Below are 24,972 nucleotides of genomic sequence, written 5' to 3' on the forward strand. Positions count from 1 at the left end.
TGAGACAGGAGGTAAGAAGGAAGGAGGAAGGAAGGAACTAGAAACAACAGGAATACCTGTGATAGAGTGATGATAAATAAAGCACAGCCAGCCATCCTGGGGACTGTTATGCAGCCATTAGAAAGACTGAGTGAGCTCTGTACCAGCTGACCTGGAAAGTGAGGTTTAGAGAGATGTTAAGAGCGGGTGTGGAGAGGGGCTGCAGTTGGCAGACTACGACAGCAGGCTAGATCTGGTCCTCTTCCTGGTTTTGTGCAGCCCATGATCTGAGAATAGCATTCACATTTTTAGCTTGGAAATTGTTTTAAAGAGTTTGAGAAAAAAAATTCAAAGAAGAAGAATATTTTGCAACACGTGAAAATGATGTAAAATTCAAATTTCAGTGTCCGTAGTAAAGTCTTCTTGGAGCACAACCATGATCACTCATCTGCACATTGTCTGTTGGAGGTGCTTTCACACTAAACAAGAATTGAGTAATTGCAGCAGAGACCTTGAAGAATGCAAACAGAAAATATGCGCCACCTGGCCCTTTCCTGAAAAAGTCTTTTGGCTCCGCATTTAGAGTACGGTGACATTTTGTAAAACGAGAGTGTGGAACACTGTTTTCGGCGCTTTATCGGAGTAAATGTATTACATTTGCTTATTTTTTCATTCATTTTATCATTTATTCATCATAGGCTTAATGCCTACTGGTGGGGCCAGGTACTGGGAGCTAGCAGTGAACAAGCAGATACAGCCCCTGTTTTCATGGAGCTTAGAGTCTGTGTCTAGATCTTTCTTTCTCTAGTATAAACAACCCTAGCCCCTCCAACCGTATCTCACATGATGACTTGGTGGTCCAGCCCCTTGCCTCCTGTCTCCCATCCTCCTCCCGCTATGTATCTTGATGGCTTCTGTCCCTTCTCAGGGGTGGTGCCGGACTGGTCCCATGCCTCCTGGTGTCTAGAAGGGAGGTCAAGGTCTAGAAGGGAGGTCAAGGTCTAGAAGGGTTCGTCTTGAATCAGGTCACACTCTCGGTCTGGTTTCAACATGCTCAACACTCAATCTTTGCATTTCTAGCTCACGCTCTCCAGTGGACTCCAGAGGGAGAGGCAACAGTGCTAGACCCCCGTCATGTGGATGGGAGCAGCCACCCGCTATGGAGAAGGCTGCAGCCATGTCTCCACATGATGCCTCCCCAATAAAACCAAAGCCACCTCCAGACTCATGCCCCAGTGTGTCAGTCTCTATGCAAAACCTGGAGAGTGGAGATCTGTTCAGTCCCAGGAGGAAGCCGGCTCTGCCACGGGGTCATTTGAGGACTGGGGTTTGAACCAGGAACCTCGCTTCAAGGACTAGCTTTCCCTCATCTTCCTTCATGCTCATGCCCAACACCTCCTAAGAGACAGCTTTACTTACCTCTAGAAAAACAGCACTGGATCGGTCATTGCAGCCTCTCCACATTTGTACACTTCTCTTGGCTCTGTTGGGCAGCTTGGAGCCCAGTGGTGGACATAATTGACCCTTTGGGGAGCTGGAAGAGAAGCAGCCAGGGGCCGGAGGCAGGGGAAGGAGTCATAGGGTCCCAGGATGGCGTCCAATGGCACGACCTCTTCCTTTTGTCTGGACCCTGCTGCGTTGAAGATCACCGTCAGCGTGGTCCTCACCCTCTTCATCCTCATCACCATCGCCGGCAATGTAGTCGTCTGCCTGGCGGTGGGCTTGAACCGCCGGCTCCGCAGTCTGACCAACTGCTTCATCGTGTCCTTGGCCATCACTGACCTACTCCTCGGCCTCCTGGTGCTGCCCTTCTCTGCCTTCCACCAGCTGTCCTGCAGGTGGAGCTTCGGCAAGGTCTTCTGCAATATCTATACCAGCCTAGATGTCATGCTCTGCACGGCCTCCATCCTCAACCTCTTCATGATCAGCCTCGACCGGTACTGCGCCGTCACAGATCCCCTGCGCTACCCCATGCTGGTCACCCCTGTCCGCGTCACCATCTCCCTGGTCCTAATTTGGGTCATCTCCATCACCCTATCCTTCCTGTCTATCCACCTGGGGTGGAACAGCAGGACTGAGCCCAGCAGTGCCAATCACACCATCCCAAAGTGCAAAGTCCAGGTCAACTTGGTGTATGGCCTGGTGGACGGGCTGGTCACCTTCTACCTGCCTCTGCTGGTCATGTGCATCACCTACTACCGCATCTTCAAGATCGCGTGGGATCAGGCCAAGAGGATCCATAACGTCGGCTCCTGGAGGGCAGCCACCATCAGGGAACACAAAGCCACAGTGACCCTGGCAGCCGTGATGGGGGCCTTCATCATCTGCTGGTTCCCCTACTTCACCGTCTTTGTTTACCGTGGGCTGAAAGGGGATAATGCCATCAACGAGACCTTCGAAGCCGTGGTTCTGTGGCTGGGCTATGCCAACTCAGCCCTGAACCCCATCCTGTACGCTGCTCTGAATAGAGACTTCCGCACAGCATACCAGCAGCTCTTCTGCTGCGGCCCCACCGACCACGGCACCCACAGAACTTCTCTGAAGTCCAACAGCTCTCAGCTGACGAGGATTCCAAGCCAAGGACCCAGGTGGCAGGAAGAGAGGCCCCTGAGGCTCCAGGTGTGGAGTGGGACAGAGGTCACGGCCCCCCAGGGAGCCACAGACAGGTAACTGCCCCGGCAGCTTGTGTGTGGGGGCGGGGCACAGGGACGGGGTCCCACTCACCGTAACAGCTGTTCCCGAGGCGCTGCTTTGGATGTTATGTGCTGGGAATTCTTCGTGAGCACTTGGCAAACCTCGTGTTATTCCATCCTCCCAAACACCCGCTGAGGTAGAACTTTTTACCTCCATTTTTAAAAGGAGCAAGTCAAATCGCAGAGAACTTGGCCAGGGCCACACAGCTGGGATCTGGATAGAGCTCCCCTGACTCAGAACTGGTGGACCTTTTTTCTAGCTACCTTGTCCTTAAAATCAGGAGTCCTAAGTTTGAGGTCCAACTCGGCCACTTACTTAATGGTCATAAGTGTTCACCTAAATCTGCCAGGACGGCCCTCAAATGGCCATGGAATAATGCTGCTGCCTGGGGGTTAAATCAGAGACCCCACTCAGCCCACCGTCACTGAGCACCTTTTATGCGTCAGCTCTTACTTTGGGGGTGCTCAAGTGGAAGGAGAAAGAGGACTGGCCAAGGTGGGAAGGCAAAGCCTTGAAAGCCAGGCTTGGACATTGTACTGTAGGTCTCAGGGGAAGATGGAAGGATTAGAAGCAAGGATGGGTATAACCCAAGCATCTCTCTACTTTGGAAAGAGGGCTCTGGTTGTCCCCTAAGGCATGGACCAGAAGAATGAGATGGGGACAGCAGTGAAGGGGGGATGTGGTACTGGTCCATGAGAGAGAAGAGAACAGAGCAAAATCTAGGAGGCTATTAAAACATAGTCTTGTAGACCACTGGATGTCTGGGATGCAGGAGATGCAAGAGAGAGGATGCCCCAGGACTCCACCCCCGAGAGGTACCCAGGCTGAAAAGATAAACAGGATCAGAATGACATTGAGATCAATTCACTGCTGACAAAGCCCATGCAAGGTATTAAGGGGTACCTCACCAAAGACTTGAGTGGCCTGAGGAAACTCACACACGGAGAGAAGGTTTATAGGTCAGAGCAAGCTCTATCTAGCTGTCGAGAGGAATAAATGAAAGGATGCTGGTAGAACATCTGACACATACAAATGCTCAATAAATGTCGCTTTCCGTTGTCTTCCCACAGACCATGCCTTTGCCCCCCAGAATGCTGGTCTGTGTGACTGACTCATCCATCCATCCATTCATTCATTCATTCACAAACATTTGTCAACTTCCTATCACATGCCAGGAACAGTGCTGAGCGCCAGGGATGTAGAAGTGACATTGTGGCATCTGTTTTGATGGACAGGTATGGCAAGTCAACTGTACAGCCTCGGTCTCAGCTCTGTGGCTTGAGCAAGTCTCTGCCCCTCTTGGGCCTCAGTTTCCTCATCTTGTAGAATGTGGGGTCTGTCCTCAAGCAGCCTGCCCAGAGCCACCTGAAGCACACGTGTGCTAAGGGGCACCAACAGGCTCTATGACCCCCGGTAGGATACTTGTCCTCTCTTGACCTTTGAGCATCAGACTTGAGAAAAGCTTGCATGGACTCTGCACACTCACACCCTCTGGGTGCTGGTCCCTGTGGAGCATTGTGGGGATGAAACTGCCCAACTGGACCCCTCGGCCTTGTGTCCCTCTGGTCCTTGCAGGAACCAGGTGTGGAGGGTCCCGCCATAGAATTTGGTCCTGGGCCCTCCACCCGTCCACTGCTATCCTTATGGAACAAGCTTCATTGCTCCTGCAACCAGCCTCCTCCAGGCCTCCCTGCCTCTAGACTCTCCCTCTCAAATCCATCCTCCAAGCCACCTAAAGGCATCTCTCCAAAATGCAGACGGGAAGGCTTCCACGTCTGGCCTTGATAGATAAGATGACCCTGTCCTCCCACACTGCCTCATTCAGGAAGCAGACTCTGGTACAAAGCAAATTTAGTTCACAAAACAAACAAAGGACAAAGCACGGGGTGTGGACTCTAGAGAAGGCTGTTGACGCTGTTCATTCTGGTTGCCATCCCACTTCCCACTGCTCTTACCTGTGGGACCCGGGTTAATAGGCTGCCTCTACCCCCGATCCTTAGGGAGCCACGCAGCAGGCACTCGCCAGCAACGGCCAGGCCTCACTGAACACCCACTAGGTACCAGTTTTAGGTTTGCCGCTATTTCTATGTATTAATCTTTCTGTGACGGCATCTCATCCCCACCCCTGTACCAGGGGCTAGGGTACAAAGGGAAATAAAGCCAGCCCCCCTTCTCATGCCACCGCCTGTCTGGTTGAGGAAGAGACTGGCCACGTTTCAGAGCAGCACGTGCCCAGGCTTGAAACCCAGTGTGCAGGGCAGCCAGAGGAGGCAGCACCTGCCCCAAAGAGCCCATCCCCGGGAGCAGACCTCTGAGCTGAGCCTCCAATGTGGAGGGGAAAGACCCGTTCCTCCAGGGTGGCACGCTGGGGCAGGGAGCGTCCACCTCCTCTTCTGATCATCACAGCCACCCTGGCCACCAAGGCCAGCTGAGAGGCCGTGCCTGCCTGGGTCACACACAGCAGCCGCGGAGCAGAGGGGTCCGGCAGAGAAGGCTGGGGAACCAGCTGAAGGGCCTCATACTATGGTTGGGGGCATGGGGATCCAGGAAGCCAGGAACAGCCCGAGTTTGATTTTCCAGTAGAGGCTGCCAGGGCGACTGGGGACTTGGGTGGCCCTCCATAAGGTTGGCTTCCAGCTTCCCTGATGACCAATAGTGTGTCCTTCCTGCTTCCCGTCTGGGAACAAAACCCAGCATTGGCCTGACAGAGAGCCCTTATCCCTGCCAAGGGGCCAGGTGTCTGCCCTTGGTTGGTGATGGCGGAGGTTGCAGGGGATTCGGGCGGGGGGGCGGCACAGTCACGCAAGGGGAGACTCCAAGAGACAGTGGCTGAGCTGTCTGGTCCTCCCTGCCCTGAGGCCAGCCAGCAGTCATCTCCCCAGCAGGATGCTCTGTCTGCCCCTGCCTGATCCCATTGTCCACCCTTACCCTGCCCCTCGTCACCTCTACCCTTCTCTGATCCCAGCTCCCCAACCTCACCCCTTCTGCTCCACCGACCCTGCTCAGTAACCCCCACTGCTTCTACTGAATACAGGCCTGCATTCGTTTCCGAGGTGGGGCTGCTGTAACAAATGACGGCGAACTTGGTGACTGGAAGCGAGACAGATTTCTTTTCTTACAGTTTGGGAGATCAAGATGTTGGTAGGGCTGGTTCCTTCTGGAGGCTTCAGAGGAGAATCCATCTCCTTGCCTTTTCTGGCTTCTGGGGGCCACCCGCCCTCCTTGGCTTGTGGCCCCTTGCTCACATCACGCTGACCTCTCGCCTCCATTGTCACATCGTCTTCCCCTCTTCGGTAGCCAAATCTCCCTCTGCCTCCTTCTTTTAATAAGGGCACTTGTGATTCCATTTAGGGCCCACTGGGATAATCCCGGATGACCTCCCCATCCCAAAGTCCTTAACTTAATCACATCTGCAAAGTCCTTTTTGCCATATAAGACGACTTTCTCAGGTTCCAGCGATGAGGATGTAGACGTCTGGGGTCCACGTTCAGCTACCACAAGTCCCAGCTCCCCAGCTTAGCACTGGAGACCCTTCATGATTTGGCCCCTGACCACCTCCCGACACCATCCCCAGGCCCACACCCACCCTCCAGCCCCTTCTGCCCCCACCGAAACAAACCACTGAGAGTTCATTCATTCGCAAGCACTCACCGAGAATTTGCCACATGCCAGCACTGTTGGGGGTGTAGCAGTGAGCCATGCAGAGGCCCTCTTCCCAGAGGTTCTCAAAACGTGGGCCCCCAGCCAGCAGCAGTCTTCTGGGAGCAAAGTAGCTGACGTCGGGCCACACAGCCTCATCCGTCCGAGGCAGAGCTAGGATTCCAGCCCAAGCCCGTCTGACCCCAAAGCCAGGCTCTTTCCGTGAGGAAGTGCTGAATGGACATGAATTTAGCCCAGGCTCTGAGTGCTACTTCCATAGACAGCAGATGGGGAAACTAAGGCCCAGGAAGGCAAGTGACCTGAGGCCCAGAGCAAGCTGGGGTTGGGGCAGGGAGTAAACCCTGTACCTCTGGACCCCTGCCCAGGGCTCTTGGGTCTTTCCCCATACACTCCCTTGCCCTGCGTTATCTCCCCAGGCAGGGAGATAAGACTCCTGGGCACCAGCTGTCTCTCTCCGGGGTTGGGGGGGGGGGCAGGCTGGTACTTCCTCCTCTCTGCAGAGGCCCTGTGCTTGCGGCTGTCACCCTCCCAGGGGCTGGAGTTTGAGCTCAGGAAGAAGAGGCACAAAGGGAGGCCAGGAGCCACAGGTGCCCCCCGACTGCCAGCTCTCTCCCCTCACAGGCCTCTTGCCAGCATTGCCAGGGCCCGCCCTCCTTCTGCTGCCAGTGAGACAGCATTTCGTCCAGCTGGGAATGGGCCTCTGCTCTGCCCTTTTGGTGCTCTTGGACTATGATACAGAGCTCTTATCCTGACCAACAAGGCCCTGCCCTGGCCGACGCTTTCCGCTGCCCTAACTCCTCCTCTGGGCCCCTCGGTCCTGTCCCCAGGCCACGCTTAGTCCCATCCCACGCACCCTCCTCTCAGCCCAAGGCAGTCTTCTTACCCGTCTTGGGACAGCCTCTCTGTTCTGTGTCTGCTCCCCAAGACCGCAAGCTCCCTGAGGGCAGGCTCACATCTCTGTTGGTCCCTGTCTAACACCTAGCACAGTACCTGGCACAGGACGCCCAGTAATATTTGTTGAATGAATAAGTGAATGAATGAATGCATGAATATCTCATTCTAGGTCCCCAAGAGCCCTGAGAAGTGATTAATACCACCAGTCGCTTTAGAGATCAGGGAACCAAGTCTCGAAATGCCAAGTTCCAGGAGCACAGTGGGAACTCAGAAATTCCTGGTTCCCTTTTCTAACTTTGACATCACTGTGGGCCTCCCGCCAAGTAGTGGTGTCAGCAGCGGGCCTCACAGAGGGATCCACCGGCCGCTGTAAATCATAGGGTCTGCGGGTGGAAAGACTCACACCCCTCACCCTGCCTCCCAGGAAAGATGAAGGGATCCCGGAATTGGGGTAGGAATCCAGACTTCAGACAACCTGGAAGCGGTCCATTGCGTCTCCACGCCATGTCCCCATTTGGCCAGAGTCTGGGGGCTGGGGAAGGGCGGAAGTGGCTTTATCTTCTGCTCAAAGTCTAGTCTGGTCTGGTAGAGGAGGCCGCAATTCCCTTAGCAGTAAAAAGGTTACATGACTGATGTACACACACTTCTTAAGAAGGAGGGGGCTTTGCTCAGAAAGGAAGTTTTGCATAATTTACCCTTTCAAGAGCCCAGACTTGTTTATTTGTATCATTTGGGTCCTGAAATAGTCTTAACATTTTGGCACATTGATTCCAGCATCTCTTAAGGGGCCTTTCTGAGCACTCTTTGCAGAGGCGCCCAGAGCAGCTGGTCCCCCTCCCTTCTCCCCCACCCCCACCCCCAGCCCCCGCCCTACCCCCAGCTAAGGGGCCTGGCTGTCCCCTGCACACTGGCATCCTGCTGGCTGCTGCTTTGTCACCTCTGCCTGGCTTGGTCACACCACAAGGCTCCTGGGGTGTCTTCCTGCCTCCGTGTGGAAGTTAGGGAGCCCGGTATGAGCCCTGGTCCCCCGCTAGTTAGGGGTTGGGTGATGTTAGACAAGTCATTGACAGTGTGAGCTGAAGTTTCCTTACCTATAAAACTATGATAATTATCAGACCTACTTTGCAGAATTGTGAGAATAAAATGGAGTCAGGGATACAGGCACTTAGCACAGTTCCTGGCCGGTGGCAGGTGCTTTAACAGACCGAACAGACATGAATTCTCCTTCTTTGCCATCCGTCTCTTTCTCTTTTTCTTTCTTTACATTTTGTCTCTTTTCTGTCATTTTCTATCTTTCTTTTCTATAACAGTTTTATTGAGATATACTTCACATGCTATACAATTCACTCATTTCAAGTGTACAGTTCACCGGTTTTTGGTCTGTTCACAGAGTTGTGCAACTATCACCTCAATCAATTTTAGAACATTTTCATCACCCCAAAGAAACCCTGTAGCCTTCAGCTCTCAACCTCCCGATCCCTGCATTCCCCAGACAACCACAAATCTACTTTCTATCTCTATAGGTGTGCCTATTCTGGACATTTCAGATAATCCGTGTGCTTTTTTTTTTTTTTTTTTTTTGGTATGCGGACCTCTCACTGCTGTGGCCTCTCCCGCTGCGGAGCACAGGCTCCGGACGCACAGGCTCAGCGGCCATGGCTCACGGGCCCAGCCGCTCCGCGGCATGTGGGATCCTCCCGGACTGGGGCACGAACCCGTGTCCCCTGCATCGGCAGGCGGACTCTCAACCACTGCGCCACCAGGGAAGCCCCAATCCGTGTGCTTTCTTGCCTGGTTGTTTCACTTAGCATAATGCTGTTGAGGTTCTTTCTTTCTTTTCTGTCTGTTCTTCCTTCCTTTCCTTTTTCCGTTCTGTTTTGTGTTTTCTTTCCCTCCCTTCCCCCATTCCCTTCTGTGTCCATGGTCCCGTTTCTCCTTCACCGAGGGCTTGGGCTTTATGGCAGCTCTTGGCAGTTGGTAGGCCCTTGGGGAGGGGGCCGGGAGGCTGCATCCTGGACCCACAGGTGGCCCACGTTCCTACCTCCCGCCTGGGTGGGCTCGGAAAGGCCGTTCTCAGGCCTGCGGGGCCTGCACTTCTACACAGCTGCGGGCAGAACAGCGGGATGCAACAAGGTATTAACCCTTTTCATCTTCTGTCTCTCCAGAGAGTTTGGGGAGTGAGACCCCCTTCCCAGCCCTGGAGAGGAAATCATGGGAAGAGCAGAGGGAGAGGAGGTGGGAAGCCTTTTACAACCTCAAAAGCCAAGGAGAATAAATCGTGGCCCCCCCAGGAGTCACTCGAAAGGTAGAGAACCCCTCCTTTACCTCCCTGGTGATTGTGCCTTTGAAGAGAGCTGGAGGCCCCGCCAGTGCCCCGCCAGCCTCCCTCCCTCCCTGGCTTTGCACAGACCGCTGCCCCAGCCCTTTCCCCACCTTCCCTGCTGGGTCCTTGTGCCGAAGATCTGACAGGACTGCTATGGAGCTGCCTTTCCAGGGGCTGTGAAGGGGAGGGAAGGGGAACCGTGCCTTCGGGGGCGCTGCTAGTAGCTTTGTACCCATGAGAAAAAGGTGAACACTCTAGGTGAACAAATTAAGAGAAAGCCCTTTCTGCAGGGGACCCAGCCCCAGGCCACACAGCTTGGCAAGCAGAAAGAGGTCTGGATTTCAGCCCCCATGCTCTTGTGCAGAGAACAACCTGCGCAACTACAGGGAGGCCCTGCAGACCTTCCAGACCCCTGGGAGACAGCAGGGTGGAGGGCGGGGCTCTGCGAGCCTCTTCTGCAAAGGGCCACGTAGTAAATAAGTTAGCTTTGCGGCGCCTATGTTCTCCATCACCACCACTCAACCCTGGTGGTATGGCGCAAAAGCAGCCCCAGACAATACTTAAGTGAATGGGGGTGGCTGCCTTCCAATAAAACTTTATTTATGGGCAACCAAATTGGAGTTCCATATCATTTTCACCAGTCACAAAATGTTATTCTTCTATGCACTTTTTTTTTCAACCATTTCAACAAAATAGGTGGTGGGCTGAGTTTGGCCCACAGGCTATCGTCTGCCAACCGCTGGTGTAGGGGAAAGGAAAGGGTGCCAATTCCAGCCCCAGCACTTGCTGGCTCCTTGACTTTAGGCAGGTGGCTTGCCCTCTCTGAGCCTCAGCCTGCTCATCTGCAAAATAGGGATAAAAATACCTCCCTGTGAGGACTGTGATGAGCCTTAGCACCGATTTGTGCAAAGCTCCCGACACAGGGTAGATGCTTGTAAGGGGTCATTTTTCTTTCTTCCTTTCTTTTCCCTTTATTTCTTCCTGCCCCCCTCCCTCCTTCCCTCCCTCTCTTCCTTCCTTCCTTCCTTCCTTCCTTCCTTCCCTCCTTCCATCCTGTGGCCCCTCTGTAAAGGAGCAGCTGAAAAGTCCATGGCAGGCTCTGTGGACTTGTGTCTCAGCTGTACCACTGAATCGCTCAGTTTGGACCCTGACCCTGAGCCTCGTGTCCCTCCTCTGAAAATGGGGGGCTTAGATCCAACTCAGGGGACCATTCCAACACTAATTATACATAAATGCTTAACAAGAGAGAGAAGTTATGCCAAACCCCCAACTGTATTTGTGTCAAAAATCTTCTGGCGAGGGCGAGGGGGAACCTGTTTCTCATACTAATGAATCACCCTGAGTATGCAGGCAAATTCAGTAAAACATACCTTGTCGCAACCTGAGCTTTGAGTGCAGGGGTCACAGGCAGGTAGGGATGCAGACTGGGTACAGGACAGAGCTCCTAGAGAGACCCAGCCTGGCAGACAGGGGACTGGGGTTTCTCACTGCCTCTGCCACTGACAGGCTGTACGGCCTTTAGAAGATCACATCCCTCTCTGAGCCCCAGTTTCCTCATCTGTCAAAGAGAGCTAAGGCTTCCAGCAGATGTCACTGCTCTTAAAGAAACAGCAGTAAGTCACAGGGCTCTCTGTTTTAGGGTGATGCTGTGTTCATTAAACCTACAGCAGCTGTTTGAGGTAGTGTCAGGGGACAGGGACAGGGTGTGCCTGAGACCCAATGGGTATTTTAGGGTGTCCTTTTTTTAAAAAAAATAAATTTATTTTATTTATTTTTATTTTTGGCCGCCCTGGATCTTCGTTGCGGTGCGTGGGCTTCTCATCGCAGTGGCTTCTCTTATTGCGGAGCACGGTGCGCTGGCTTCTTGCTCCGCGGCATGTGGGATCTGCCTGGGTCAGGGCTCGAACCCGTGTCCCCTGCATTGGCGGGCAGATTCTCAACCACTACGCCACCAGGGAAGCCCTAGGTTGTCCTTTTAATGCAAGGCTGAATAAATCTTTGTGTCTTCTTCTCCCAGCCTGAGGCTCCCTTGAGAAGTGACGACCATTCCCTCCCTGCCCACCTCTGGGCAGGGAGGTGGGGGGCAGGGGAGTTTGTCCCAGTTCCCAAAAGTGGCATGTGGCTCTGCTTGTCCACATCTGATCGTGCAGAAGGCTGCAGCTTGCAGGGAGGGCCACAGGCTTTGGGACTCACGGGCGGGTGGACGAGACTCAGGCCTTCCTCATTCCAGGACTGAGCACATGCCAATGTCACCCAGGGACAGACGCTCTGGGTGGGCAGCAGGGCATTCCCCAGCACCCAGAGGATTGGAGGGAACTTCCCTTTTCCACACTGACTTGGGAAACACAGAATATTTATAAATACTTCATCATCGTTGAAATGGAACGCTGACAGTCAAAGAGAAACTCCATTCCTGTTGCCATCTTACACAAGCCCTGAAGCCACGCTCTGTACTCCCTTTCTGTCGCTCATGAGAGATGTGGTCCTGATATCATGGCGACAAGAGGATCCACGTGTGGAGATCCTAAGCAGGTCTCTGCGCTAGGGGCCGCCAAGTCTCTCTGATTCATTCACTCAGTCATTCTTTAGTGCCCCTTCCCCGTAGGGTGTGTGGGGGGGGGCGGTAAAGGGGGTGACTAATGGATCTATGAGATGAGCTGTTAGGGTACAAACATGTGGGATAAGTGCTGGGACCTGGCAGGTATGGGAACCAAGAGGGCCCCGGGGTGGCCCAGGAATCAGGCAAAGCCTCCTGGAAGGGGTGATGGCTCAGCTGACTCCTGAGGGACAAGCGGGAGTTTCCTAAGCTGAAGGGCAGAGGTTAGAGGTGCCGTCCTAGGCAGAAGAGGCTGGAAGCGGGGGAGGAAAGGAGGGACGGGGAGGGGAGAGAGGGACCGGGGACTCACAGACGATGGGAAGGTGACTGATGGGCAGGTACTTCCTTTTCTGAAACTTTATCCCTATCTGAAAAGTAGGACTGATCATCCCATCCCCTCCCTCCCAGGGCTGGGCAAAGGACCAAGGGCGTTAATGCTTGGCTTGGGAAGGAAGCTTAGAGCAGAGCGCGGAGTCCGCTCAGGTGTGAGAGTCTTTGCTTCATTCTGCTGCGGATGCCCACAGGCCACCGCTTCATGGATGGTGGAGAAACGTACATTCTCCAGGTCAGGGGCTCTCAGGCACTTCCAGCTGTAAACACGGTGACTTTGGAAGTTGAACCCAGTCAATCCAAGAGTCCTTCCACTGCCCCCTCCTTCCCTCCAGGGCAAGCTAAGTTCCCGGAGGCTGTCTGGCCCCCATGGCTTCCTTCTCCATCCATGGTGCCCATGCCATGCCTGGGCCCTGGGGACACAGCTGGCCTGCTCCTGGCCTTACCTGGATTGCTGAGGAAGAGCCACACCCTCCCAAGGGCCTCGGCCTCTGCTACAGGCCCCCAGGAATCGCCCAGCAGGCAGGCCCCAAGGCCCAGCCACAAGCTAGGGCTCACTGTAGGTCTGGGAGATTTTAGGGGTCTCTTGTGCCCCATGTGAGAGCAGAGGACCTGGGGTACAGAGCTCCGTGAAGCCTCCTCATGGCCATGTCTGCAGGCCCACCCCCCTTGTCCTAGGAAGTAGGACACAAGCCCCTCTACTTTCAGACCCTCACCTCACCTCCAATGAGCATTCTGACCCCCAAAGGAGAGGCTGGGGGCGGGGCCCACTCTAGCAGCTAACTCATCCTCCTGCCCCAGCTTCCTCTCTGGGTGGTGGGGAACTGCTCTCACAGGCTCCTGAAAGCCAAATGCCCTTGAACTCCCTCACCGTTGTTTCTGCTTCTGTTCCGAGTCACTGCCTGAATGGCGGGGCGTGTGTGTGTGTGTGGCACTGGCAATGGGGACAAGCCCACTACATCTCAAATTAGTATCCTCTCCTACCCCACCAGCGACACACCACACACCTGACACACTGGCCCACGTTCAACACCTAACTAGCCGGTGATGGTGACTAGTAACCACCACTGCCCTGGGAATGGTTGAGCCTGGGAGAGTCAGACTGCCTGATTGCCCTTGGGCACGTTACCTCTCCTGCCTCCATTTCTTCATCTGTAAGTGGGGATGTTACTAGAGAATAGATATACAGGCCCGAGAACAGTGTCGTCCACAGCAGCTCACTGGCAGGCATGGGGCTCCATGAGGAGCCTCGAGACTGACTAAAATGCTCCCCTATTGTGGTATTTTGCCCTTGTCTCGGCGTTATTTTTGCTCTTATAAGCAGTCCTGTGATGAACATCTCCATGCAGAGAACATTCTGTTTCTTTCAGATTATTTCCCCAGAAACTGAATTTCTGGAACCAGAATTACTGGTGAAAGGAGAGGGATATTTGAGGCCTTTTGTTACACTTTGCTTAATTGTTTTCTAGACTGGCTGTACGGGGGCCCACCAGCCACCTCTGAAGGCATTACTTACTGGACACCACTCAGGGGGAGGGTCCTAGAAGGGTGGTGAGGGGGACTGACTAGGGCAGAGGTATAGCTGGCAAGGAGAAGGGGTCTCTGGCATTTAAGGATGGACAGAGGGGCAGGGAAGAGGGAGAAGAAGGGGCTAAGGAGGAACCATCAGAGAGGTGAGCCCACGTCCAGGGCCTGAGCCGTTCAGAGACTACAGAGCAAATAAGTCTTCAGTCAAAACAACTGGCATAGTGATGCCAGGAGCTGAGCCCAGGATGCAGCGCCCGGCCCACCTGGATGACCTTGGGCAAATGGCAGCCTCTCTGAGCCTCAATTTCCCATCTATGAAATGGGCGTGACCTTTCGCCTGCCTCAGAAGGGTGGGATGGAGTGAGTGAGAGGACATGACTTTGAGAGTTGCCTTGGGCACTGTGGGTTCTTTTTCCATGAGCACCCACTGGTGTGAGTGGGCAGGGTTTTGGGGGTTTCCTTCGGTTTTAAAAAACTTTCCAGAGTTTCAGGGAGAGGATTGGGCAAGGCAGCCAGTCTCAAATAGATGTTACTTAGGGTTGAAGCAGCCGGGCAGGGTAAACACAAGATGTCCCTTGGGACTGGGGAGATCTGAGCATGGCCCAGAGTCCACCTGCACTGGACGGGGAGGGGAGGTGGGGGCAGGGAATCTCCAGCTTTGCAGGTGAACCAAGCTGGGCTCTTTCAATCCTCCACCACTTATTTGCTGTGCAAGTGAACTAAAGTTCTTTGGGCTCAGACTTCCTCATCTGTTGGAGATAAGAATATCGTAACTCTATCATACGTATCACGTGGATATTGTGAGAGTTCAACGTTAAGTGCCTGACCCATGATCACTCTCAACATTTTATTATTCTGCCGTCTCATTCGTCAGCGAAAAGTGGGTGACACGGAGGCAAAGGAAGGGTTGAGTGGAAGTAGGCCGCGCCACGCCTTCACTTCTCCTTCAAGCAGCAAGCCCAGCGTGCTATAACAATGCCCAACACTCCTCACCGGCTGTGTGTCCTCGGGCAAGTTTCCTAACCTCTCTGTGCCTTAGTTTCCTCCTCCATCAAATAGGGGGACTAATAGTACCTGGCCCTTGAGGTCGAGCTAATATTTACAAAACGCCCAGAACCAGGCCTGGCGTGCAGCAGGAGCTCAGTGCATGGTGGCTGTCGTTTGGCTGCTCTTAGGGCTCAGAGCATAGGCTTTGGACCTAGCAGACGTGGCACAGAGCCCTGTTCCTCCACGCACTGGTGTGACCTTGGTCAGGCAGGTCACTTAATCCCACGAAGAGCCAGTTCCCTCAACTGTAAAGAAGTGGGTGGTGGGGCCCCCAAGGTACCCCAAACACACAGTAAGCACTCAACATGACTATTGACTGAGGGCCAGACCCATGCCCTGAGGCCTTGGCTCTCCCAGTGGTGGGTGCATGCTTCTCCCACCTTATCTGTCATGAAAATGAACACTGTTTTTGCAAAACTCCTGCAGGAAGCCTTTGCCCAGCTTGAAGGACAGAAAGAGAGCTCCACCTATGGACTTGGCCCTGGGCGCCCATCATCCTGCCCTGGCCCTCCACCCTTCAAAGCAGACGCTGACACAGGCAAACCCTCTGTGTTTACTTCCGGAAAAGTATGAGAAGGCCCTGAAAAAAATCATTTCTTTCATGAGTGGAGGGCTGAAGTTCGGTCATTTCGGCCAAATACTGGGAAGTACTGGTTTGTGGTAGAAAACAAAGTTATTTGAAGATAACACTCATATGAGTGGGCTCTGGGTAACTTGGCATCCTGAAATTTCCACCTCATAGCTTATTTTAGGACAACGAGAAAATAGGTCCGCCTGGAGAAGAGGGTCACCCCTGATTTTGGCAAAAGTGTAAGACAAGGGAACAGACACTTGGTGGGCTGTGGCTGGCTCCCAGGGCACTAGAGGGCCATTTCCCCTTTCTAAGCTCTCCCACTTCCCTTTCCTCAAAAAGGAGAGGGGACTTTGCACTGACCCAGTTCCCAAGATATACGTGAAACTACCCTTCTGGGTGTGGCAGTTCCCCCAGATGCTTGGGTGCAGGATAAGCAAGGGTCTGGGTTCAGGGAGCAGCCCAGCCTACAACACGCAGTCCCTCAAGGGCCAGTTCTTGGTGACCCTCAGGGAAAAGCAGCTAATGGCTGTACCTGTCTTGGGAAACAAAAGAGGAGGGAGAAAGGGAGAATCTTCTGGAATTTCTAAACCTTTCTCTTCTCCCATCACTTCTCCTGGCTTCTACAGCACTTCCCCTGGGATTATGCTCATTTTACAGACGAGGAGATGGGCTTCGACAGGGAGGTGGAGTTGTCTGAGACCCGACAGCAGGGGAGTGAGGAAGCCTCAAACTGAATGCATGACTCCTGCTGCTAAATCTCACATTTTGTCCCAATCATCCCAACTCAGGGCTGGTGCTCAGCAGGTATTTGCTGAAATGGTCACCATGCCTCACTGTCTGTCCCAAGGTCCTGGCTCACAATGCTCTTCTGGGCTGGTAGGAGTGGGAAGGTAGATATAGAAATAAAGCCAGCATGAGACACCACACAGAGTGGGGTAAGGGCTGCCCCACAGCCAGGGGAAGTGCTTTTGCTTCTGCTGATCTGTGAACTTGGGAAGTCAGAAAATGGGAGAATCACTATCGAAAATGAGATTGGCTTTTTCATTCATTAGTTCACACACACGATTGAGCACCTCCTATAAACTTGGACAGTGGGGTAGATGACGAAAGATCCAACACCTGCCTTTAGTCTGGGAGATAGGTAAATTGATGGTTAACCCAAGGAGGTAAGTGTCTCAGCAGAGGGGCTGTAGGAGCCAGGAGGGAATCAGTAATCCTGGGAGACCTCAGAGACAGCTTCCCAGAGGAGGTGATGCCTGAACAGAACCTTGAAACACTTCAAAGTGCACAGCAAAGAAGGTAAAGGAATTGCAAGCAATGGGGATGACATGTGTATAGGTGCAAGTACAAGACAGAGCAATGTGTGCATGTGGTGGTTCTGTGTGATAATTTGTACTATAAGCTGTAGATGGTAATGGAAAAGGTCACTGACAGTCATTATCTGTAGTCCTTACAATAGTCCTGTGAGCTTGATATTATTAACATATTTCACAGATGAGGAAACCGAGGTTCAGAGCGAGACTGAGCAAGGCTTCTCACTGAAGCTGGGTCCTGACCCCTGGTGGCTGAACATATCATAGCACCCTCATGTGACAAGATATTCAAAGAACATTTATTTGAGAATGCTATTAGGACACTATTAACTGTCAGTTGCAGAAACCCAGTTAAAAGAGGCTGGGATTGGTGGAGGTAGGGAATTAGCTTATAGAACTGAAGAAATCAAGAGTAGCTTCAAGTTGGATTCAGGAGCTCAAATGTCATCATAAATTTGTCTTTCTCCAGCTTTCAACTCAGTTTCACCCTGTGTTGCCTTCATTTTCAGTTAGAGTCTCCCCATGGGGCCACCAGGAGCTCCAAGCTTTTACCATCTTAGTAGCCCCAATGGAAAATATTTCCCTTTCCTCCCGTTCCAACAGAAAGTTTTAGGCTTAAGTTTCATTGGCTGGATGGGGTCCTGTCTTTACCTCTGTACCCAGACCTGGAGCCAATGCAATGAATAAGGTAAATCTCACCTCACCCACACGGGCAAAGAGTAGGGTAGTCTGGATTCCAAAGAAGAATCAAGGTGTTATTACCAAGAGAAGGGGAATTGATGATGGGAAGGTAAAAATAAGGTGTTTACCATAAGCACTTGCCAGACAACCTATTATGTGCTCTCCTAGAACCCCATATACACCTCCGAGCCTCAAGTGTCAGAGCTCAGGGCAAAGATGGGCCATAAGGGAGTCCAGGAATATTACACGTACAAGTATCTCTAGATGTGTAATGTAATAAAGTCTACACAGTGTGGGACTCCAGCTTAGTGTCTCATCCCAACTTACATTTGGCATGGATGGCAAGCTAAGTAAAGGAGGAAGGGCTCCACACCACTAGACATTATTAAGTTAAATATGCAAGGCAAACAAATTTAATAAGAGGATGGAAATTCCATATGGTAAGGAGGAAAGAGAAGGAGAAAAAAGGCAGTTTAAAACAAAGCAAAAAAAAAAAGACAGGAAATTTTAGAAAAGATGGGACAAATGTAGAACACAAAATCACATTGAAGAAATTCGTCAAAATATATCAGTAATCACAGGACATGTAAATGGAATAACCTGGGCCAATTAAAAAAAATGGAGATTGCCAGATTTGATTTTTTTTAAACCCAAACAAATATTTTTACAAGAGATAGACTTAAGGAAACAAAAAAGTTGAAAGTATAAGGAAGGAAAAATAAGATACACTAGGCAAAACTAACCAAAAGAAATCTGGGTAGCTATATTAATATCAGACAAAGTGAACTGTAAGCAAAAAGTATTACTAAAGATAAAGACCATCTTTTGAAAAAAGATTCAATTCACTAGAAGGATAAGAATTCTAAACTTGTATGTACCAAATAAACCAGCTGCAAAAAGTAAAACTGACAAAGTAACATTGCCAAAACCACAAAGAGAAATTAATCATTAACATCATAAGCAAACAATATTAAGACTAAAAGGGAGATATTATTATAGATTTTGCAGCAATTAAGAAAGATGATAAGAACATTGTGGTCAATTTTATGCCCCAAACAAGGGAAAATTCAGATACAGTGCACGAATTCCTAGCAACAGAACTTACCAAAACTGACTTGGGAAGAAATAGAAAACCCGAATGGTCCTATAAACATTAAAAAATAAAGAAAGTGGGCTTCCCTGGTGGCACAGTGCTTGAGAGTCTGCCTGCCAATGCAGGGGACACGGGTTCGTGCCCCGGTCCGGGAAGATCCCACATGCCGCGGAGCGGCTGGGCCCGTGAGCCATGGCCACTGAGCCTGTGCGTCCGGAGCCTGTGCTCTGCAACGGGAGAGGCCACAACAGTGAGAGGCCCGTGTACCGCAAAAAAAAATAAAGAAAGTGAATGAAACACCAGTAGTACTTGGTTTTGCTAAGGAGTTCTACCAAACACTCAAGGAAAAGATCGTTCCAGTCCTGCTCAAACTCTTCAGAGAAGAGAAAAAGGGAAACTCTCCTGTTTATTTGATGAGGCCAGTAGAGTGTAGATTCAAAAACAAGTATGAGAAGGGAGAAGATAAAAATGAGAAACAACCCAGATGTCCACCAGCAGGTGAATGGATAAATAAATTGGAGTATCTTCCCATAATGGAATACTTTATGACTGTGAAAATGAACTACAGGTTCACGCATTGACAGAGTTTAATCTCACAAGTATAATGTTGAACAACAACTAAAAAAAGGAAGCTGCAGAAAAGAATCCTAAAACACGATTCCATTTATATAAAAGTAAAATCCTGGCAGAACAACACAGTATATTATTCAGGGGTACATACATATTTGCTGAAACAAATCAGGGGCTGGTAAATTCTATTTCTTAACCTGAGAGGTGGTTACACTTGTATTCATTTTAATATTCTTTAATATTTTAAGCCACACACATGTGTTTTTTATATAGCCTCTTTGATGTATTTCATTTAAAAATATTTTTTGACACAATCTCCACGTAGCAAAAAGATATGTCTGAGTAGTGGAGTTATTTGAGCTGCTTATTTTCTTCTTTTTGTTAGTCTCTATGTTCTGAATTTTTTACTATGAACATGCGATACTTCCATAATACTATTATTTTAAATGATTTTACAGCCTTTTAGAAGAAGGGAGGTAATTTCCTAGCCTAGAGCTAGCTTGTCTTGGATCATTTCAATCTAATCTACGTGAAAGTCACCTTATCACACTTCAGGCTCCATCTGGAATGTTAATCCAAGGGTAGATACCTGCCTACTTGGTCAAATATGTACACTGCTGGCATGGAGAAGAACCGGAGCCTCTGAAGTGCAGGGGTGTGACCTGGAGGTCCAGGTGAGGGCAGGTGTTCTGGGGACGGTGGGGCTGGCCAAACCCATGAGAGAGCTTGGGCCATGCGAGGCCTCCAGTACTGGCTAAGCCAGAACATACCATGCATCCAGGGAAGCTGGGGTGTTGGCTGTGGGTGTTGGCTGTGTCCTTGTTCACAAAGCCTTTACAAAAGCAGGGATCCAGATCTATACTCCCCTCCGATGGACTCTAAGGGGAAGCACGATGCTTTGCTCTCTCTCCATGTGGAAGAGAGTGAGTTTGATTCCTCTGGGGGCCAGAATACCTTAACAGATGAGGGCTAGAGCTGAGGCCAGGCACGAGTTTCACGGGACATCCGGAGGACCCGCAGTGAGTGTCAGGACCAAGCAAGGGCTAGCTTCCAGCCTGAAACTGGATGAAGAAAACTACTGCTCCAGCCAAGGCAGGGAAGCAAGAAACGAAGTAGCAGCCATTGCCTTAGACAGAGCTCAAGCCAGATTTTGTCCTGCCCTGGAGCTGCAGAGACCCCAGGCAAAGCGTCTAGGGACACCAAGCAATGCTTAGCTTCTCCTGCACTGGGGCCAAGCATGAGACAGGGTGGGCCAGGACTTGCAAGGACACTCCTCAAACCACAGTTGCTTGCAAATCCCCTTCCCTGTGCAGCCCATAGTCCCCTCCCAACTGCATAATTTACACTTAAGTCTCTACACCACCTGGCTGTTTTCACTGAAATATATTTATAAGACTTTATATCATCACCATAAATGGAAATGCAGTATCACTTGTGGAAAACAGAAAGTACTTGTGAGCATAGAAACAATGACACAAAACAATGCCACCCAAGTTTGGCCAGATCCCATTGCCTGATTAAAGCTCTGAGCCTGCCCGCACTCCGGGTTATAAAGGGACACCTGCGTGTTGAGTACTAAAAACACAGGCCCTCCACACTGAGGCTTTTTCTCTTGACCTCAGAAGGCTTGAAATAAAAACGATGAAGGAATTCTTACTCACTGAAAGTATCGGAAGGAAAAAGCAGGTCAGCTGTCCACATCTTAGCAGGCAACAGGCCAAAGGAATTTTGTATACCCAGATATGGGGGAAGTCTTTCTGAAAATGTATGTCAAATACTTTGTTAAAAACTTTCCTCCCAAGTGTTTGGCTAACTTACGTTCAGTGACCTTCAATCAGCTTGACTCAATGGACATAACTGAGGACCTACTATGTGCCGGCAGCCACTTAGTAGGGGTTTGAAAGGCAAGCGCCTTGCCTTCAGGGACCACACATTCTAATGGAGAGACAGACACATTCACAACTGATTTTAATGCAAGGCTGAATAAATCTTTGTGTCTTCTTCTCCCAGCCTTCCCCCAACTCATGCAAAACATGATGTAGGTGTTCAGGAATCATTTTATTCAGACACAGAAATAGCAAACATTCACTGGGCTCCTACCATGAGCCAGGCAATGTGTGGGATACTTTTAAACATATTTTATAACACTTAATCCTTTCAAGAATTGGAAAGGTGGTTATTTTTACCTTCACTTAAGGTTCAGAGAGGTTAAGTAACTTGACCAAGGGTACACAGCCTGTTAGAAGCTGATTTGGGGTTTGAAAGCAAGTCTCCTGAATGCTCCCCATTGTGGGTTGAGGGAACAAGTCCCTGTTTCACGTGGGAGGTTCCCTGCCCCATACCACCCCCCCCCTTCCCAGCTCCCGACTTAGAAGAAGCAAAGGCCAGAGGCAAGGTCTGGCCCAACTGGCCTTGCTCAGTGGTCACCTCAGCCCTAACCTATGCTTGTGTCTCCCCAGGAAGCCAGCGATGTCCTGCACCCTGTGCTCCAGCAATCTTCTGAGCTGCTGCAAGAGCCTGTGGGCGCTTAGGTTCCTCCAGAGACACATGGGAGGCCCCTTGGAGGAGCAGCCGGGAGAGCCACTGTCTGAGGAGCTGCTAAGGACACTAGCCCAGGAATCGGTGAGGATGCTGCCCTCCGAGGCTGTCTAGACCCAGCCCCAGAACGCTGAACATCCTGCTTCTGGTCACCAAAATTTGACTCCTGGAGCCACTAAGGACCCAGCAGCCGCCCCCAAACCACCGAGGACACACCCTAGCCTGAGTCTGGGGACTCCCAGAGCGCATGGTGGGTGCTGGGGTCCTCTGGCCTAGGATGGAGCAGACTGCTCTGCGCTCAGACTCCCCTGGGTCTGGGTCTGCTGAATCCCATGGGTTCAAGGCTCAGGTTGGTGCTGGCCCTGAGTCACGGGCAGAGACGGTGGGACTTTCGGGGATGTGCGCACAGGTGCATACACAGAGGTGTATGTGCCGACACACGCCTGCCCTCTGAGCACAGCAGAGGGTTGTTGCCACGAAGCATTGGCCTCTCACTCCCTCGTGGGTTCTGCGGGATGAAGGGAGGGAAGGGAAGGGAAAGGAAGGACATTAGCCTTTAATGAACACCTACTGTGTGCCGAGTACGTCACCCGCCTGAGCTCACGTCATCCTCGTTACATGTGGCAGGGATGGTCGACCTGTCTTTACAGGAATGGAGAATGAGGCTCAGAGAAGTAAGGGGCCACTCAGCTAGAAAGTGTGCCTGGCACATAGGAGGCACTTGAGAATAGTTGCTAAAGGAAGGAAGGAACAAACAGACGAACAGACAAATGGGAGGGTGGGTAGAAGCCCATGCTCTTGACACAACACTACACTGCCTCTCAGGAGAGGCCACGATATTTCCTTGACTCAGCAGACCCTCCTGCTAGCGAGGCTCAGACCCGGAGCCTGGGGGGGGTCCCTTCATGCTGCAGTTCTGACCCTCTCTGGTGCTTTCTATCAACAAGGAGTGGCATGGAACAGACTTGCTGGGGCAAGTGTGCGGGGCCACAGGGAGGGACAGGGAGAGGTGGGGTGGTGAGGACATGACAGGCAGGGGTGGGGAAGCTGGTCCCGCTGCACCCTCTGCTGGATGTGGGACCGTGGGTGTGGCGGCGGACACCTTGGAGCAGCTCTTTTCTCCTCTGTCCTAGGGGCTACGCTCTCCTTTCCTATTTGCAGGGCTGTTGAAGAGACCCAAAGAGGTGAAGGAGGTGGCAGCCCCAGAGAGATGAGGGTGTTTCTGGGCTCTCCTCGCTGACCGCTGCCCCTCCCTGAGCTCACTCTTCCCTTGGTTCCAAGAACCCCTGTTGTGGTCCCCCTTCCCCATCCACCCCTGCCTTTTCAGTCCCTCTTTCAGCCCACCGTTCTCTCCCCAGCCACCACATGCGCTGTTCCCCAAGGCTCAGTGCTGAGTCTTCTCCTCTCACTGCGATTTCTCGCCCTCTGTGGCCTCGTCTCCACCCACTGAAGGTACCAAGAGACTTACGTCTAAGGAGATTACTCGCACATGTGTACCTGGAGCCCAGGCTCCTTCTGGGAGCCTTTGACTAACTTTCAACCTCACCGTGGGCATGTCCGCAGCTGCACCTTGACCATCTCCCTGCACCGCTCCTCTCCCAGGGTCCCCCTTCTTGGACAGAAGCCCTGCCATGGGCTCCAAAGGTCAATCTTGGCATCAACTTTCTCCTGGCTCCGCGTGGTCCATCCTCTTGTATCCTAGCTCCCGCTTGTATCCACCATTTACCTGGTTCTCTCCACCTGCCCTGTCATCACTCAGTCCCACTGCCATCCCCTCCATCAGGACAATTGAAACAGCTTCCCGTATTCCCCACTGGCCTCCCCCAAGCCCACCGTCCACCCCACGGCCACACTGGGCTGTGCAAAATGCAAACCCATACAGAAAAACATCTTTCCCACAGCCCTCAGGCCCCGCGTGGTGGGCTCCGACATGCCTTCCAGCCTCCTGTTGCCCCACACCCCCTTCCAACTCTTCATCCCAACCCTAGCGGCCTTCTGCGTTGGGTTTCTTTATCTCACGGCTCCTCCAGCTACCAGGACACACACAGAGCTGTTTCCATGACTTGAAAAGCTCCTCTTGCCCTTTCGGCCACAGGATCTCAGCCACAACGTGACTTCTTGAAGGAATCTTCTTTGACCCTCCCTATTGGGTCAGTCCTCCCACCCGTACCCACAGAACTGTCCTTGGAAGCCATGGGCATGGTTGTCACTTACAGTCATCTGTGTGGTTCCCTGACCCCTGTCTGTCTCCCCTACTCAGGAGGTCATGAGTCCTGCCTATTTCTGTTGACCCTTGTATGTCTAACCCTTAGAAGACTGTTTGGCCTATGTAAGGCACGATTTGCCCCAGTGGCCCCCAGAGATGCTCAGTCTCTTGGCTGGATTCCTTCTGGAAACCCCAGAATCCCCTTCTTGGAAATTTCCCCAGGAGTCTGAGACAGGTGAATCTCTAAGTCATGGCCAAGTCGATGGAGCACAAGACTGGTCTGGCTGATCACAGACTCAGCTGGTCAGGGCCAAGGTCAATGTGCTCACATGCCACTTGCCACTGCAGGTCTGGCTGTAGCCGCCCCTGCCCTCCTGGGGGCCTCCTGGAGCCCCTGATGGCTGCAGAAGTGGGGCGCATGCTCCCTAGAGGAGAAGCATCTGTGGTGGGCCCTCAGATCCATGTTTTGTGTTACCATCGTGTTCCAATAAAGCTATCAAAACAGATGCTGCCTTGCGGTTTTATTTTTTCACTTCCTGGTGAGGAAATACTCCCCAAACTTCATCATATGGTGTGTCTTGATTTAGAAAAAGAATTATCATAAAATGTTGGGGTAAAGGCCAACTGGGAAATTGCCTTAAAAGGTAAAAGAGTTTTCAGGTAATTAGGTCTCACCTTGAAATGCCCTGTTAGAAATGAGGGGCGGGCTGATCAGAAGGGTCAGATCTTCCTCCTGCTCACCTAGTGAGCCAGGTACATGGTCGGCACTCAGTAAGTGTTTGTGGAATGGAATATTTCAGAAATTGTCAGATCCAGAGATGCTTTTGGTAGGTGGGAGAAAAAGACATCTTTAAAATGGAAAACTTGTCAATCGGGGAAGTCTTCCACAGTCAAGAGTAGGTGGGCGAAGTGTAGGTAAAAAACCAGGTCAACAAAAAAAATTCATT

The 24,972-nt window shown here is 51.7% G+C and overlaps 1 protein-coding gene across 2 annotated transcripts; it reads left to right on the forward strand.

Moving 5' to 3' along the window:
* Positions 1-1,569: 1,569 nt before the first annotated feature.
* On the forward strand, positions 1,570-21,933 carry HRH2 (histamine receptor H2). Of its 2 annotated transcripts, none has more exons than XM_060146571.1 (2): positions 1,570-2,645; positions 21,741-21,933. In XM_060146571.1, the coding sequence occupies exons 1-2, from the start codon at positions 1,570-1,572 to the stop codon at positions 21,931-21,933; spliced, it is 1,269 nt and encodes a 422-aa protein (XP_060002554.1). The 2 variants fall into 2 exon arrangements, with proteins under 2 accessions (XP_060002554.1, XP_060002555.1); XM_060146572.1 differs by lacking the exon at positions 21,741-21,933 and adding an exon at positions 3,744-3,780.
* Positions 21,934-24,972: the final 3,039 nt, after the last annotated feature.

This window comes from Lagenorhynchus albirostris, chromosome 3 (assembly GCF_949774975.1).
Source record: "Lagenorhynchus albirostris chromosome 3, mLagAlb1.1, whole genome shotgun sequence".
Classification (NCBI taxonomy): domain Eukaryota; kingdom Metazoa; phylum Chordata; class Mammalia; order Artiodactyla; family Delphinidae; genus Lagenorhynchus; species Lagenorhynchus albirostris.

Bases quoted from the DNA above. Each gene is read 5' to 3' on its own strand.
- HRH2 (XM_060146571.1), top strand. From the start codon at position 1,570: ATGGCGTCCAATGGCACGACCTCTTCCTTTTGTCTGGACCCTGCTGCG. The intron at 2,646-21,740 runs GTAACTGCCCCG...GTGTCTCCCCAG, and splicing joins CCCCAGGGAGCCACAGACAG to GAAGCCAGCGATGTCCTGCA.